General features: G+C 37.9%; 1 protein-coding gene across 4 annotated transcripts in view; it reads left to right on the top strand.

The window, feature by feature from the left end:
• Positions 1-4981: 4981 nt before the first annotated feature.
• The window catches only part of smarca2 (SWI/SNF related, matrix associated, actin dependent regulator of chromatin, subfamily a, member 2), a 107781-nt gene continuing 98324 nt past the window's right edge, over positions 4982-14438 (top strand). For all 4 annotated transcript variants that reach the window (XM_048594541.1, XM_048594552.1, XM_048594548.1 and 1 more), the window contains exons 1-2: positions 4982-5239; positions 14047-14176. In XM_048594541.1, the coding sequence (XP_048450498.1) occupies positions 5012-5239; positions 14047-14176 (358 nt within the window). In that variant the 5' untranslated portion in view covers positions 4982-5011. The remainder of the gene's footprint in view (positions 5240-14046; positions 14177-14438) is intronic.

Below are 14438 nucleotides of genomic sequence, written 5' to 3' on the forward strand. Positions count from 1 at the left end.
ACCAACGTTAGCTCAGGTTTCTGTGCCTCGATTATTAAATGCTTGTCCTTGTCTTTGGTTAATTTCATTGTCTATTTTTTACCTATTGTTACAAAAAATCATTTGCTCTGTTGGTCCTACCCTCTCATTTGCTCTTTTAGCCTTTCCTTTATTTTACATAAGACCTCTTAAAAATGTACATTTACAGTCAAATTTCTGGCTTCTTCTGCTACTCGTGCCTACTTTTGCACTCCTGCCTTTGTGAAACTTTTAATAAAACTGTTATATAAATATAAATTCTTGTTGATTTATTCTGCAATGATACTGATCACAATAGTGTAATATTTAGTTTATGAATTATGAGCAGAAGTAGACAGTTCAGTCCTTGCTCTGCCATTCGTGTTTCAAATTCCACATTCCCATCCATCCTAAAAGCCTTTAATTCCCTTGCACAGCAAGAATCTATCCACCTCTCTCTCAAAAATATTCAATGACCCCACCGGCATCACTTTGAGGCAGAGTTAAACAATCATCTGAGAGGAAAAAAAATTCCCCTCACATCCCCATCCTAAATGAATGTATTAATTTTAAAAGAGTGTCCCTTACTTTTGGATTCACTCACAAGAGTAAATATTCTTTCCACATTGACCTTGTCAAGACCATTCAGGAAAATTTGAGTCAAATCTCCCCTCAGTTGAGAAGAATATTACTGAAAGCTAGCCCAGCCAGTCCAATCTTTCTGCATTAGGACAGTCTGCTCACTTCAGGTATTAACCTAGTAAAGAGAAAATTGCTACCAAAATACTTGTTAGAGCTGCTAGTTAGTATAGTTAAACAAAGAGAGTAGAATTCTCTGCCACAGAAAGTGGTTGAGGCCAAAACATTGAATATTTCAAAAATTTGGAGGATATGGTTCTTAGGGCTAAGAGAATCAAAGGATATGGGATGAAAGTCGGAACAGAATACTGAGTTGGATGATCAGCCTTGATCGTGTTGTATGGTGGAGAAGGCTTGAAGGGCACAATAGCCGACTCCACCTGTTTTCTTTGTTCCTATTTACTGTTTTCCTTTTAAGTATTAATTTTGGCTTTTTGGTCATACAGCACAGAAACAGACCCTTCAGTCCAACTAATCCACACTGACCATGTTCCCAAACTAAAATAGCCCCACTTGCTTGTGTTTGGCTCATATCCCTCCAAACCTTTCATATTCATGTATTTATCCAAATATCTTTTCCGTGTCCTTTGGCAGTTAATTCCAAACACTAACTCTGTTTTTCAGAAAAAAGTTGCCCCCATGTCCTTTTTAAAAGCTTTATCTCCTCTTACCATTAAAAAATATGCCCCCTCGTTTTGAACTTCTCCACTGTAGGGAAAAGGCCCTTACTATTCATTTGTCTGTGCCCTCAATGATTTTATAAATCTCAATAAGGTCACCCCTCAACCTCCTATGCTGAAGTGAAAAATGTCCAGCCTATTCTTATAATTCAAACCCTCCACTCCCGGCAGCAAATCTTTTCTGAACCCTCTTCAGTTTAAAATTATCCTTTCTATAGCAGGGCGACCAGAACTGCAGACAGTACTCCAGAAGAGGCTTTACCAACTTCCTGTACAATCTCAACATGATGTCCCAACTCCAATACTCAGTGGTCTGAGCAATTAAGGCCAGCGCACTAAATGCCTTATTCACCACCCTGTCTACCTGTGATACAAATTTCAAAGAATTATGGACCTGAGCCCCGAGGCAAAGCTGTTCTACAGCATGACCCAAGACCCTACTATTAATTGTATAAGTCCTGCCCTTGTTTGTTTTACCAAAATGCAATACATGGCATTTATCTAAATTAAACTCCATCTGCCACTCCTCAGCCCAATGACCCAATTGATCAAGATCTCTTTATAATCTTAGATAACCTTCTTCACCATTCACTATACCACCAATTTTGTTGTCATCTGCAAACCTACTTACCATGGTCCCTATATTCTCATCCAAATCACTTATATAAATAACAAACGTAACAAATAACAAAAGTTCACATAAACAATATCTACGTCTCTGCCTCCTTCAATCTTTTTGGTTACTTCCTCAAAAAAAGGGTTTGAGAGATATAATTTCTCTTGCACAAAACCATGCTGGCTATCGCTAATCAGTCCTTGCTCTCCAAATGCAAATCCTATCTGTCAGAATCACGGGGAGTTTAAAGATTGTCTTAATAACAGATGAATTTAGGACAGCAGGGCTGAGCAAGGGAATTCCAAAGAGTGGACTAGACAGCTACATGTGTAGCTGATAACAGTGAAACACGGAGAGGGATCAGAGTCAAAAGAATTTCAGAGTTCTCATTGGGCTGTTGAAGGTAAATAAAATTCTAGATGGAGGGAAAGATAAGGCCGTCAAGGGAAGAAAATAGGAGGATGACGGTTCACGTTCAAGGAGTTAATTTGTTTGAATCAGATGATCACGGGTTCAAGAATTTAGGATCTGAGAAAATAATCTAGTTTGCTGTTTTAGGGCTTTGTACTTCGGAAATACAGAGTTGAGTATTTTTTGGTGAGCGGTTAAGCTAATTCCCTGTTTACCTTTTTCATAGACGCAAGCGGTAATATTTATGGCAAATGGGCTGTCTAGTGTCTTGGCCAAAGCAAATTAATTTATCATTCCTTTCAGTTTGTCAGACTTTGGAACAAACCACTAATTTGTATCCAGTGAGACAGCTGTGATTAGACTTCAGTGTAATTCACTGGCTGTAAAACACTTGGAATTATTTTAGGATTTGGAAGACCCTGTAGAAATACAATTTCTGATTATTTTCCCAAAGTATAAAATAAGATGGGAGTTTGAGTCTATGTCTGCCTTCATTTCGCAAAATTTGATGGGAGGCATTTTCTTTGGTTAATCCTTGATGAATTCTGATATTCTGAATCTATCTTGCTTGTATTATCCTAATGAAGGAAGCTAAAACAGTTGGTTTAAACAGTTGTGGCTTTGGATTTGAGGCACATCAGTGACTGTCGCTCAAACATGCCAAGTACTGAAAGTGCGCAGTTTTTTTCTGTAACAGCTGGTGGTGCAGGGATAAGGGTTAGGGAACCCTGAGGGAGAAAATTAAACTGGCACCTCAATTTCTTACACTGCAGGAAGTTACTATTCTGTCATTGTAGCTCCCTCCAGAGTAAACAAAGAAATCCAAACAATTTGTTTTACCTGTTTTCTTTACAACTGATATGAGTAAGATTTAGTTGCTTATATTCTGTTTGATTTTCTTCGGAAGAGTAAAGTATTTTTTTGTTAAGAGGAATGACATTAATGGCTGATCAGTAAAAACATACAAATATTAAATTGTACCTTTTCTAAACTTGATATTTTGTGACATCAGCGAATAAATTTGTGGTGATGGGTTCTAGTTTGATCTTCTACAGTTTATAGATGTTCCTAAACCTTGCACACTAATCAACTATCAATGGTATAACCTTTCACCAACACCTTGTCTGATTGCTTATTTGTCACTTCATGTTTATCAAAGTTACTTTATTTCTAGGCTATTTTTATTAATCTTTACTTAAGTGAAAGGAATTTTTCATTCTCATCTTAGACTTTGGATGTGAAATTAAATTGCTGTTCTTTTTGTCTGTCTTTCCCACCCTACCTCACTTTTATGATAATTAGGAATTCAACCAGAAGACCAAACAAATTAACATTTGCTGATTGACTGTTCCTAGTTTCACACCTGAAATAAAATAACTGAATAAAAATCACCAAATACTTGCAGAAATCATTCTCTCTGTTCACCTTTTCAACTGAGATTTTACCAAATAAGTGATGTTTATTAACTGTTATCTGCAGACTGTTTGCAAATGCTGCACATATTAAGGCATAACGTCTTGAGGCTTGTCTTTTTAATGTTCTTAGTTATGTTCGCACCATTTTGCACTGTGGCACTGTTTGATTCTTGCCCTTGAATTCTCCGTGCATCATTTTTCTCCTTTCATTTGTTTTTGCCCTTGTTTCCCTCTCTTTTCTGTCTCTCTTAGTAACTTTGCAGACTGAAACCCGTCAGCAGTGATGCAGCCTTCTCAAAACAATCCAGTTGTCAGTCTGTTGTAATAAGGATTTTTTTGGTTTCATATTCATATTGTAGATAAAATTACATACTCTTGCACTCCAAAGAATGTTAAAATCTGCATCGTTCCTCGTTGTTATTGTGCTGAATCCTTTTATTTTTGGTCTGTTTCTGTGGAGCAGTTAATCAAATTTACAAATAATAAAATGTTTGGGATAGCATCAATAAGTGAAGGCCTTGGGGTTCTGGCAACATTTGTGAATACTATGTCTAAAGATATTTTCTAGATTTGCTTCAGAGCATTCCATAGTAAAAACAGCTTCTAAAATGACAGCCCAGATATCTTATGCATATAGTATTTTGCTTTTCAGAGATCTGAAATTGTGGGTAGTCTAGCATGAAAGCACAGATGTTGGTATGCATAATTGTATAATGTATGTAAACTGCTGTGCTGTCTTCTATTCTCTAGGTTGTGTGTGAATTTATGGAAATCTCAATGACTAAAAATAACATCTTAACATAAGGGGGGAAAAAAACAAGTCACCGTTGAATATTACACCATGTAAGAAAATGGACACATTAGGCAAATGTAATCTGATAGCATTGGCGTAAAATGGCAGGTGTAACATTGCTTTTGTCGCCATCTATTTTTCACATTAAGATTTTTTGTGACTAAGCCAGCGATTTACGTGATGGTTGTTATTTTGCACCAGGTCTGGGGACACAGAATCATGAATTGTTTTGCTAACAACTAGTTCTTTTGCATGCAAATGTGTGAGCATTTTCCTTTTATTAATTGGGAATGTGTGATGGAAGGACTTATTTGAAAATATTACTGTGTGCTTTTCAAACCATTGAGTTATTGAGCAGAAGACACTGCTAAGTAAAATAATCTTTTCAGAGTAAATTTATGTTCAAATGTTTGTTCTTTCTAATAGAATTTCTTCAAGATAACAAGCAAAACTGGCATAGATGTCGACTCCTACGGATCCCTCTGGTGGGATGCCCCACCCTGGACCTTCTCCTGGCCCAGGCCCATCCCCTGGACCTATTCTTGGCCCAAGCCCAGGACCAGGACCATCACCAGGTTCAGTACATAGTATGATGGGCCCAAGTCCAGGACCGTCAAATGTAACCCATTCAATAGCACCCCAGGGTCCGAGTGAGTACCAGCAAGATAGCATGCATCAGATGCACAAGGTAACAATGTCTGAATAAACTTAAAAATATTACCTATGAAATATGTATTAAAGCACGTAGCATAAGTGGTATTTTAAAGCAAAGCAATTCTGATGAAGGACTACACCCATTGTTTAAACCTAGATTTTCTCTTTTGATTTTGTCCAACCTTTTTGTATTTCCAAAATTCTCTTTCTTATTTGCAAATTTCTGTATTTGTGTTCATTTGTGATCTTTTTTAGGTTTAGTGTTAACTATCTGGGTGTACCATATAAAGTTTACAGATATTTTGTACAGTAAGTACACTTCAAGTTTAAAAAAAATTATTTCATGTATGGCCCTGGAGTTTTTTACAAGGTTGGGCTCTGAAATCATCTGAAATCAACTAAACAATCAAAATCAAGGAACTTCAAACAGAAATTGTTTAATAACGATTAAAGCACTTAACGTGATTGCATTCTTAACAAATGCTGACACTTGAATTACAAACAAAGGACAACTTAAGGGATAGACATAATAAACACAGATAAGGACAGTGCAGTGCAAAGGTATTAAATAACTATTTATCCTTGGTATTTGCCACGGAAATTAACATGGTGGACATTATATATTTTCTACTTTCTTCTTCTAGTATTAAGTAATTTAAAGTTGGAAATGTGGAAACATGGAAAATAAGAGCAGGAGTAGCCTATTCGGCCCATCAAGCTGGCTCTACCATTCATTATGATTGTGGCAGATAATCCAGATCAGTAACCTGTTCCTACACTCTCCCCATATCCATAACCCCTTTAGGCCTAAGAACTACATCCAATTCCTTTTTGAAAACATTGAATGTTCTGGCTTCAATTGCTTCCTCTGGAAGAGGATTCTACAAGTTCATCACTTTTTGGATGAAGAAATTTCCCTTCATTTTGGCCTTAAATTATTACCCCAGGTTTTGGACTCCCTGGTCATCAGGAACATCCATCCTGCATTTAGCCTGTCTAGTCCTGTTAGAATTTTATAGTTTTATAGGAGATTTTTCTTCCCTTCCTGCCCCATTCTTCTAAACTCCATGGATATACTCCTAACTGATCCAGTCTCTCTTTATATGTCAGTCCCGCCATCCCAAGAATCAGTCTTGTAAATCTTTGTTGTACTCCTTCTGTAGCCAGAGCATCACCCTTAGCTAAGGAGGTTGTACTGCACATAATACTGTAGGTGTGGTTTCACCAAGGCCATGTATATTTGCAGCATGACATCCCTGCTGCTACACTCCAATCCTCTTGCTATGTAGGCCAACATGCTATTTGTCTTCTTCACTACTTGCTGCACCCACGTGCTTACTTTCAGCAAATGGTGTATAAGGACTCCCATACCTCAATGCATCCTTGCTTTTCACAATCTTTTGCTATTCAGATAATATTCTACCTTCTTGATGATGCTACCAAAGTGGATAACCACACATTTATTCCCAGTATACTTCATCTGCCTTGCATTTTCCCACTGACTCAAATTGTCCAAATCAGTGAAACATCTCTGCATCATCCTCACTGTTCACCTTCCCACCTAGTTATGTTATCTGCAAACTTGGAGATATCACATTTAGTTTCCTGATCTAAATCAGTAATATATTTCGGTTAGCTAGGGTTCAAGCTCTGATCCATGTGGTACTCCAGATCACCGGCTACTACTTGGAAAATGGCATGTTTATTCCTGCCCTTGGTTTCCTGTCTGCCAGCCTGTTTTTTGTCCCCAATCCCATGCACTTTAATTTTACATGCTAATCTCTTAAACGGACCTTGTCAAAAGCCTTCTTAAAAGGTAAAAGAATTCCACTGGCTCCCTTTTTATCAACTTGACTTCTTGGTTTCCTTTTCATTAATCCATGTTGACTGTCTGACCCTGTCACTGTTTTCCAAGTTCTCTGCTGTTAAATCTTTTATAATGGACTTGAGCATTTTCCATCCTACTGATGTCCAGATTATAATTTCCTGTTTTCTCTACCTCCATATTAAATAGTGGCGTTTTATTTGCTCCCCTCAAATTCATAGGAACTATTTCTGAGTATGTAGTATCTTGAAGGATGACGCCCATAGTACTCACTATTTCTAGGGCCACTTCCTTAAGTACTCTGGGATTTAGATTGTCAGGTCCTGGGAATTTACCAACCTCTTATCCCATCAATTTCACCCCCATTTCCCTGCTAATATTAAGTTTCTTTAGTTCCTCCCTGTCACTAGACCCTGTGTTCTTCAACATTTTTTTGGATCTTATTTGTGTTCCCCATTTGTGAAGACGAAACCAAAATACACATTAATTGGTCTGCCACCTCTTTGTTCCCACTACAATTCCCCTATGTCTGACATTCAGGGACCTAAATTTGTCTTCATTAATTTTTTCTTCACATTCAAACTGGTTATAAAAGTTTCTACAGTTCTGTTCCCCACAAGTTTACTCTTGCACTCCATTTTCTCTCCCTCTTAACCAATCCCTTTGTCTTACTTTGCTGAAACCTAAACTGCTCCCAATCCTCAGTTCTGCTCTCTCTTGCAATTTGTACACCCTTTTCTTGGATCTAATATTATCTCTAACTTCCCTCATTAGCCATGATCAGGTCACCTTTCCTGTTTTAATTTTGTGCCAGGCAGGAATGATCAATTGTATTGTACTTCTATACATTCTTTAAATGTCTGCCATTGTCTAGCCATCATCATTCCTTTTGAGTAATGTTCCTCAGTATATCATAGCCAGCTCCCGCCTCATACCATCATAATTTCCTTTATTTAGATTCAAGACCCTAGCCTTAGAATCAACTACATCATTCTGCATCTTAATGAAGAATTCTATCAATTATGATCATTGTTCCCCAAGCATTGTTTACACAGCTAGATTTCCGATTATTCCTTTCTCATTATACAGTGCCCAGTCTAGGGTGGTCTGGCCTTGAGTCGGATACTCAATGTATTGATCCAGAAAAGCATCTCGTACACACTTCAGGAATTCCTTCTCTATGGTATTGTTACTCTTTTAATTTTCCCAATCTATATGCAGATTAAAGTCACCCATAATTACAACTGTATCTTTGTTTGTGTTACTAATTTCCTGTTTAATGCCTTCCCCTATAGTTACTGTTATTGTTGGGGGTCTATATACAACCAAGGCTATTGCTTTCTTTTAATGTTTCTAAGTTCAACCCATACAGATTCCACTTAACCAGAGCTGCTGTTCTTCCTCACTATTGCAGTAATGGACAGTTTACACAGCAGTGCCACTCCATCTCCTTTCCCTCTTTGTCCTCCCTCCTGGAAATTCAGTTCCCATCCTTGGTCACCCTACAGCCACATCTCTCTAATCCCAATTATTATCATATCCCTTTACATCAATTTTCAAAACTAACTTATCCATTTGATTGCAAATTCGCTGTGCATTAAGGCCCAAGATCTTATGGCTTGCCTTTTTAATAATTTTACTTCTACTCACACTGTTTTGCATGGTGACACAGTTTGATTTCTGCCTTTGAATTCTTTGCACATCACTTTTTTACGTTTCTTTTTATGTTTGCCCTTGTTTCCCTCTGTCCCTGAATAACTTTCCAATCCCTTGCCCTTTTAGTTTAAACCCTCCCCAGCTGCATGAGCAAAGACCTCCCTGAAGCTATCTGTTCTGGTCCTGCCCACGTGTAACCTGTCCAGCTTCTACTGGTCCCACTTCCCTGGAATGATGTCAGTATCCCAGGAATCTGAGCCCTCCTCCCTTGCATCATCTCTGTCTGATGTGGAGGTGCCGGTGTTGGACTGGGGTGGAAAAAGTCAGAGGCCACACGACACCAGGTTATAGTCCAAAATGTTTATTTGAAATCACAAGCTTTCGGAGTGCTGCTCCTTCCTCAGGTGAAGTGACAAAGACTTTACCTGACAAAAGAGCAGCACTCCCAAAGCTTGTGATTTCAAATAAACCTTTTGGACTATAACCTGGTGTCGTGTGATTTGCGACTTTATCGTCTTTCCAGCCACTTATTTGACTGATGTGCTCTGTTGTTTCTACTCTGACTAGCGCATGACACCGATAACAATCCTGAGATCACTACCTTTTGACGTTTTCTATTTTTAGCTTGCTTCCTAACTCCCTATATTCTGCTTTTAGGTCCTCATCCTTGTTTTTCATCTGTGGTGTTGGTGTTGATGCGTGCTATGACCATAGGCTGTTCACCGTCTCCTTTCAGAATGCCCTGAAGCTGCTCCAAGATATTTTCAATCCTAGCATCTAGGAGACTACATAGCATCCTGGAGTCTTGTTTGTGGCCACAGAAATGTCTATCTATTCCTCTTATAATTGAATTCCTTATTACTGTATTCTTCCCAAACTTATTCCTCCTCCCCATGCAACAGAACCAACTGTAGTGCAATTGGCTGTTGCTACTTTCCTCTGGCACCCCTCAATTCTGACACTGTGCCCTCCAGTCCTAGACGCTCCAACGAAGGAAACATCCTCTCCGTATGTACCCTGTCAAATTGCTTAAGGTACTAGCTCTTCCAGGAGCTGTAGCTGGAGACACTTCCTGCACACATTCTGCCCCTGGACACTAGAACTCTGCTTGCCTTTCCACATAGAGCAGGAGAAGAACACCACAGCTTTAAGCTGTGCTGCTGTGACTTATCTCTTCAAATTAAACTTCTGTTTTGTTCCTTTAAAACCAAAATTATTAACTATTCTAGGGCCCTTCTCCAGGCCTGTGCACCATTTCCTTACAAACAATAGACCCAAAATTACGACCTTACAGAATTATCAGCAATAAAGATGGTATAAATGCTCTCCCAATTAGCTGCTTCCTCTTGCCTTGCTTCACTTTTTGACATTCTTCCCAGACTGTTACACTCGAATGCTGTGCAAAGCTTCTTGTTCTTCATTTACATAAATGCTTTGGATCTTAGAAAGATGTAACGTTTCAAAACTTGTAGATATCACTTAATTACGAAATTTTGGGAAATGCAAGGTACAGGAAGATACTAACAAATTTTCAAAATGGCACGTCATTAGCAAATTAGCTGTAGTCACAATTATCAAGTGGTGTTAGATGTTGATAGAAGAATGAGGCCACATACTTTTCAGAAAGAAATGTTTAAATAGGTGTAGGGATCATAAATACAAATGTTGATTAAAAATGCAAGTTATTGGCCCACATATCACCATCAGTAACACTTACTTCTGACCTTAAAAAAACCTATGCACAAAGATTAATCTATTTTGTGACACAAATTTTCCTTTTTCTGATGTCTGTTTGAATTTGGTGCCAATTCAAAGGGATCTACAGACATTCAGCCACAATGATGCAATCAAGCAAGGTAAGCAAACAATCACATAAAGGTATTCTGACAGCATACCAAGAAGTCAAATCTTACACTTAAGTTAAAATTTTACAGAGAGTAAAGGAAATTATTCAGCCTACACTTATGATTGTCTTAAATGTGTGTTGGTAAAATAACTTTAGGTTTGACTTTTTTAGCGCTGTGGAGAAAATTGACATTCCACATATGTAAAATTTAGTTTTCAGGGCTAGCTAGGCTATCTAGCAATAATTATTAACTTAGCGAAGTGTTTAAAAATCCAGTTACACCTCACTCGACCAGTTGTCACCTTTTGAAGGACTTTTACAATGAGACTAATAGCTGTTCTTTAAAAACAGCATTTTAGTATCAAATCTTATGTTTTCCTTATCAAATAAAGCATAGTAACTTCTATAAAACTTGTGATTTTTTTTAAAATCGAGCAGAAGTGGAGCATTTCTTGTGGCTAAAGCACATCAATTATATATTTAAACGAACTGACAGTGTAAGCTTTCCATTAACCATTTTCTTCAAACTCAGCCAACGTAAACCAATTTAAAGGTGTTATTTACTCCAGATTTACAGTAGTTGGCTAACAGGTGCCTGTTAACTTTCTTTTGTGATGAATGAAACAATTGTAGCAGTTATGTTATTGAATTCATTGTACAGCAACCTGGTTTAATGATTCAGGGACTTAAAAACAGAAAATGCTGCAGAAACTCAGCAAACTTGGCATCATCTGTGGGAAGTGAAACAGTTAACAATTTCGGTTGATGATCTTTCTGTAATGATTCACCAACAGTTCAAATCACACCACAGCAGCTGGGGAATGTAAATATAAAAGCTGATATACATAATGGTGACTAAAAGTACCAGGTTGTAATAAGAATCAGTCTGGTTCTCCTGATGCTCTGATGGGGAATGTCATATATCTTTACTTGGTCTGGCTTGTATTTGACTCTAAAATGACAGCTGTGTAGTTGACTCTTAGCTCTTCTCTGAAATTGCCAGGCAAGCCACTTGGGTCTATCAAATCACGATAAAAAGTTGAATAATATCAGACGTATATCCTTGCTTGGACTGTGACATCAGATGCAAGAAAGATGCGCCAATTCCAAAATAACCCTGCAAAGTCCTTATCACTAACATCTGGGGACTTCTGTCAAAACTGGAAGAGCTGTCACACAGATTTAATCAAGCAACAACCTAACATTCTCAGTATAATACATTTCAACCAGTGTTCCAGATTTTCCAGCACTGTTTCACCAGTAGAACAGTTACGCAGTTGTGATACAGTTGGATAGGAATGGCCATGAAATCTCTCCACATTAAGTCCTCCAACTGATTATCACCTAGAGCCCTCTCTCAGCTGATGAAGTAGTAAGCCTCTAATTTGAACACCCTGAGAAGCACTGAAGTTAGCAAGGACATGTAATATACTTTGGAGACTTCATTGTTCATTACCAAGAGTGGTTCAGTTGCAATATGTAGTGACCGAACCCAGAAAGGCACAGATTGCTTGACTAGTTGTCAGACAACCAGACTGAAGGAGAAGCCTACTTGATTCTTCTAAAAATGCTTGTTGAAGATGTACCTGTTCACGATAGGAGTGACCACCACACAGTTGAGAATATTCTCCATTAGTGCCGTGCTACACTACCATCATGCAAATTGTGATAGATTCACAATAGATCTGATGGCTCTCAATTAGGAGTCCAGGAGATGCTGTGGGGTCATCAACTACAGCAGTGTATTTCAATACAATTATTAACCTCCTGGCCTACCATATCATTTAGTGCTATAATTTAGGGAAATTGACAAGGTGACAAATTTGATGTTAAGGCAAAGTTTCTGGACTACAACTTCCAAAATAATTTACTATTTTTGAAAAATATTTCATAGCTTAACATACTGATCTGAAAGTCATTTTTAAATATGTACTGTGACAAATGCCTGCGAATGATTTGTCCCTGCACTTATGAAGCTTGCATTTAACGGTGCAGTATATTTTTGCTAAGCAAGGTTTTTTTCAGTTGCTTCTGTTCGTGGAAGGATTGTTTAAACTGCACAGGAGTGTTGCAGAATCACGGTTCTTGTGGTGCTATCAACACATTTCTAAATGGAACAGAAATCAGTGTATTACCATTGGGAACACTGATTTACTCGATGCTTTCTTTCTCCAGTCAGTGTCAAGTGCACCCAAACAATCAGAGTCCAAAATTAAGTTTAGGCACTAGAGTTAAAAAAGGTTGAGCAAATTCTGTGCGTGCTTTCTCCCTGATCTTTCCACTGGAGTGGAGTACTGTTAAGTTTCTAAAAATATGAGAGATTTATCTGCTCTTGTTTTTTTTCTGGCATGGTGTGGTGCTTAGGTAAAGCTTTTTCAGAACTGTGTATGATAATGTAGTTATGTGCTTGAAATATAACTTGTATTCCTGACTTGGAGATGAAAGTCAGTACAAGCTGGCACTCGGGTGAATTGAAGTTTGCACACCCTGACACTTCAGTGCAGCCTACTTCTACTCAGAGAAATCTTGGAATGTGTTCAGGAACCTTTACTGGGATTAAAGTCTCATATTAAATGAAATGGATTTGATGATGTGTACATAAACTATTTAAGTAGGTTATTTTGAAAGAAAATATGATGAACGCAACAGAAAACGAATAGAGCGATCTTGTATAAAGGTGAGATAAAACAAATCAAATGGGTGGAGCTCTTTGGGCTGTAAAACCAACTCTTGTCAATTTGGGCAGAATAGCCAGTTTTTAATTTTATGTATTCTCTGTTGTGATCCTTGAAAAATATCTACAGCTTTTATAGTGCTTTGCTTTGGACATTCCCTTCCCCATTTTCACATGAATCATAATGAGCAGTGTATTTGAATGGAGTGATTGACATTGATAAAAGACAGGTTCATACCTGGTTCATGACCTACTTGATTGTTTATTCTCAATCTTGTAATTCTGGAAAGATGCAGGACACATACCAGCACCCCTACAAAGAGGGAGAACCTAGTGCTCCTGGCTACTGTTAGGAAGTTGCTTCATTACACCTTCTGGTGGTCTGTGTCTGTTTGAGGGTTGTAAAGAAGGGGCATGGGTAGAAAGTCAGCTGCGTCATCAATTTTAGGCATTAATTTAATTGTATCCTTTTTTTAAACAAGCTTTTTTTTCTATTGATTTCATTTTGGCCTCTTTTGTGATTTAAGGAGTAGAGATTACAGTTCTGGAATGGGAGCAGAATATAACTATACATTCAGTCGTGGCTTCTTCAGGAATATTCATCATTAGTGAATAGTGCTCAATAGTAACCCTTGTTTTTCTGGAAATGTACCATTCGATGATTAGCTATAACTTCAATTTAAATTATTTCCAGGCCATTTTGTTTTGTTCTTGGTGAAATATTGCAAAAGCCCTTTTTCTCCTTTATAGCTGATCAAATAATTTATCCTGCTAAATGGTAAAAGTTATTTATCAAACAAATGCTAAATGTGTGTTCATGTGGCTTATTTTCTTCCTTAGCCTATTGATGCAATGCATGACAAGGCAATGGCTGACGAAATGCACTATGGTCAGATGAAAGGAATGGGAATGAGAGCTGCTCATGCTGGAATGGGACCACCTCAGAGTCCAATGGATCAGCACTCTCAAGGTATATATTCATATATATTTGGTTTAATCTGCAGCTTTTCCTCAATATTTTATCAGCATAACCTTTCATTTTCAAGTGCTTTTCTCGTTGACGGTTGTTACATTCTTTAACACTGCAATGCATAACCATTAGTAATTGACGCTTGGTAACTTACACTGATCTAACTTAAGTCTTGTACCAGCTTCCTGACTGTTTGTTTACTGGTATTATACCTTTGCTGCTGCACTTGGCAGAATAGGATGGCAGCAAATTAGGGCTGCAG

Source organism: Rhincodon typus, chromosome 3 (assembly GCF_021869965.1).
Source record: "Rhincodon typus isolate 14 chromosome 3, sRhiTyp1.1, whole genome shotgun sequence".
Taxonomy (NCBI): domain Eukaryota; kingdom Metazoa; phylum Chordata; class Chondrichthyes; order Orectolobiformes; family Rhincodontidae; genus Rhincodon; species Rhincodon typus.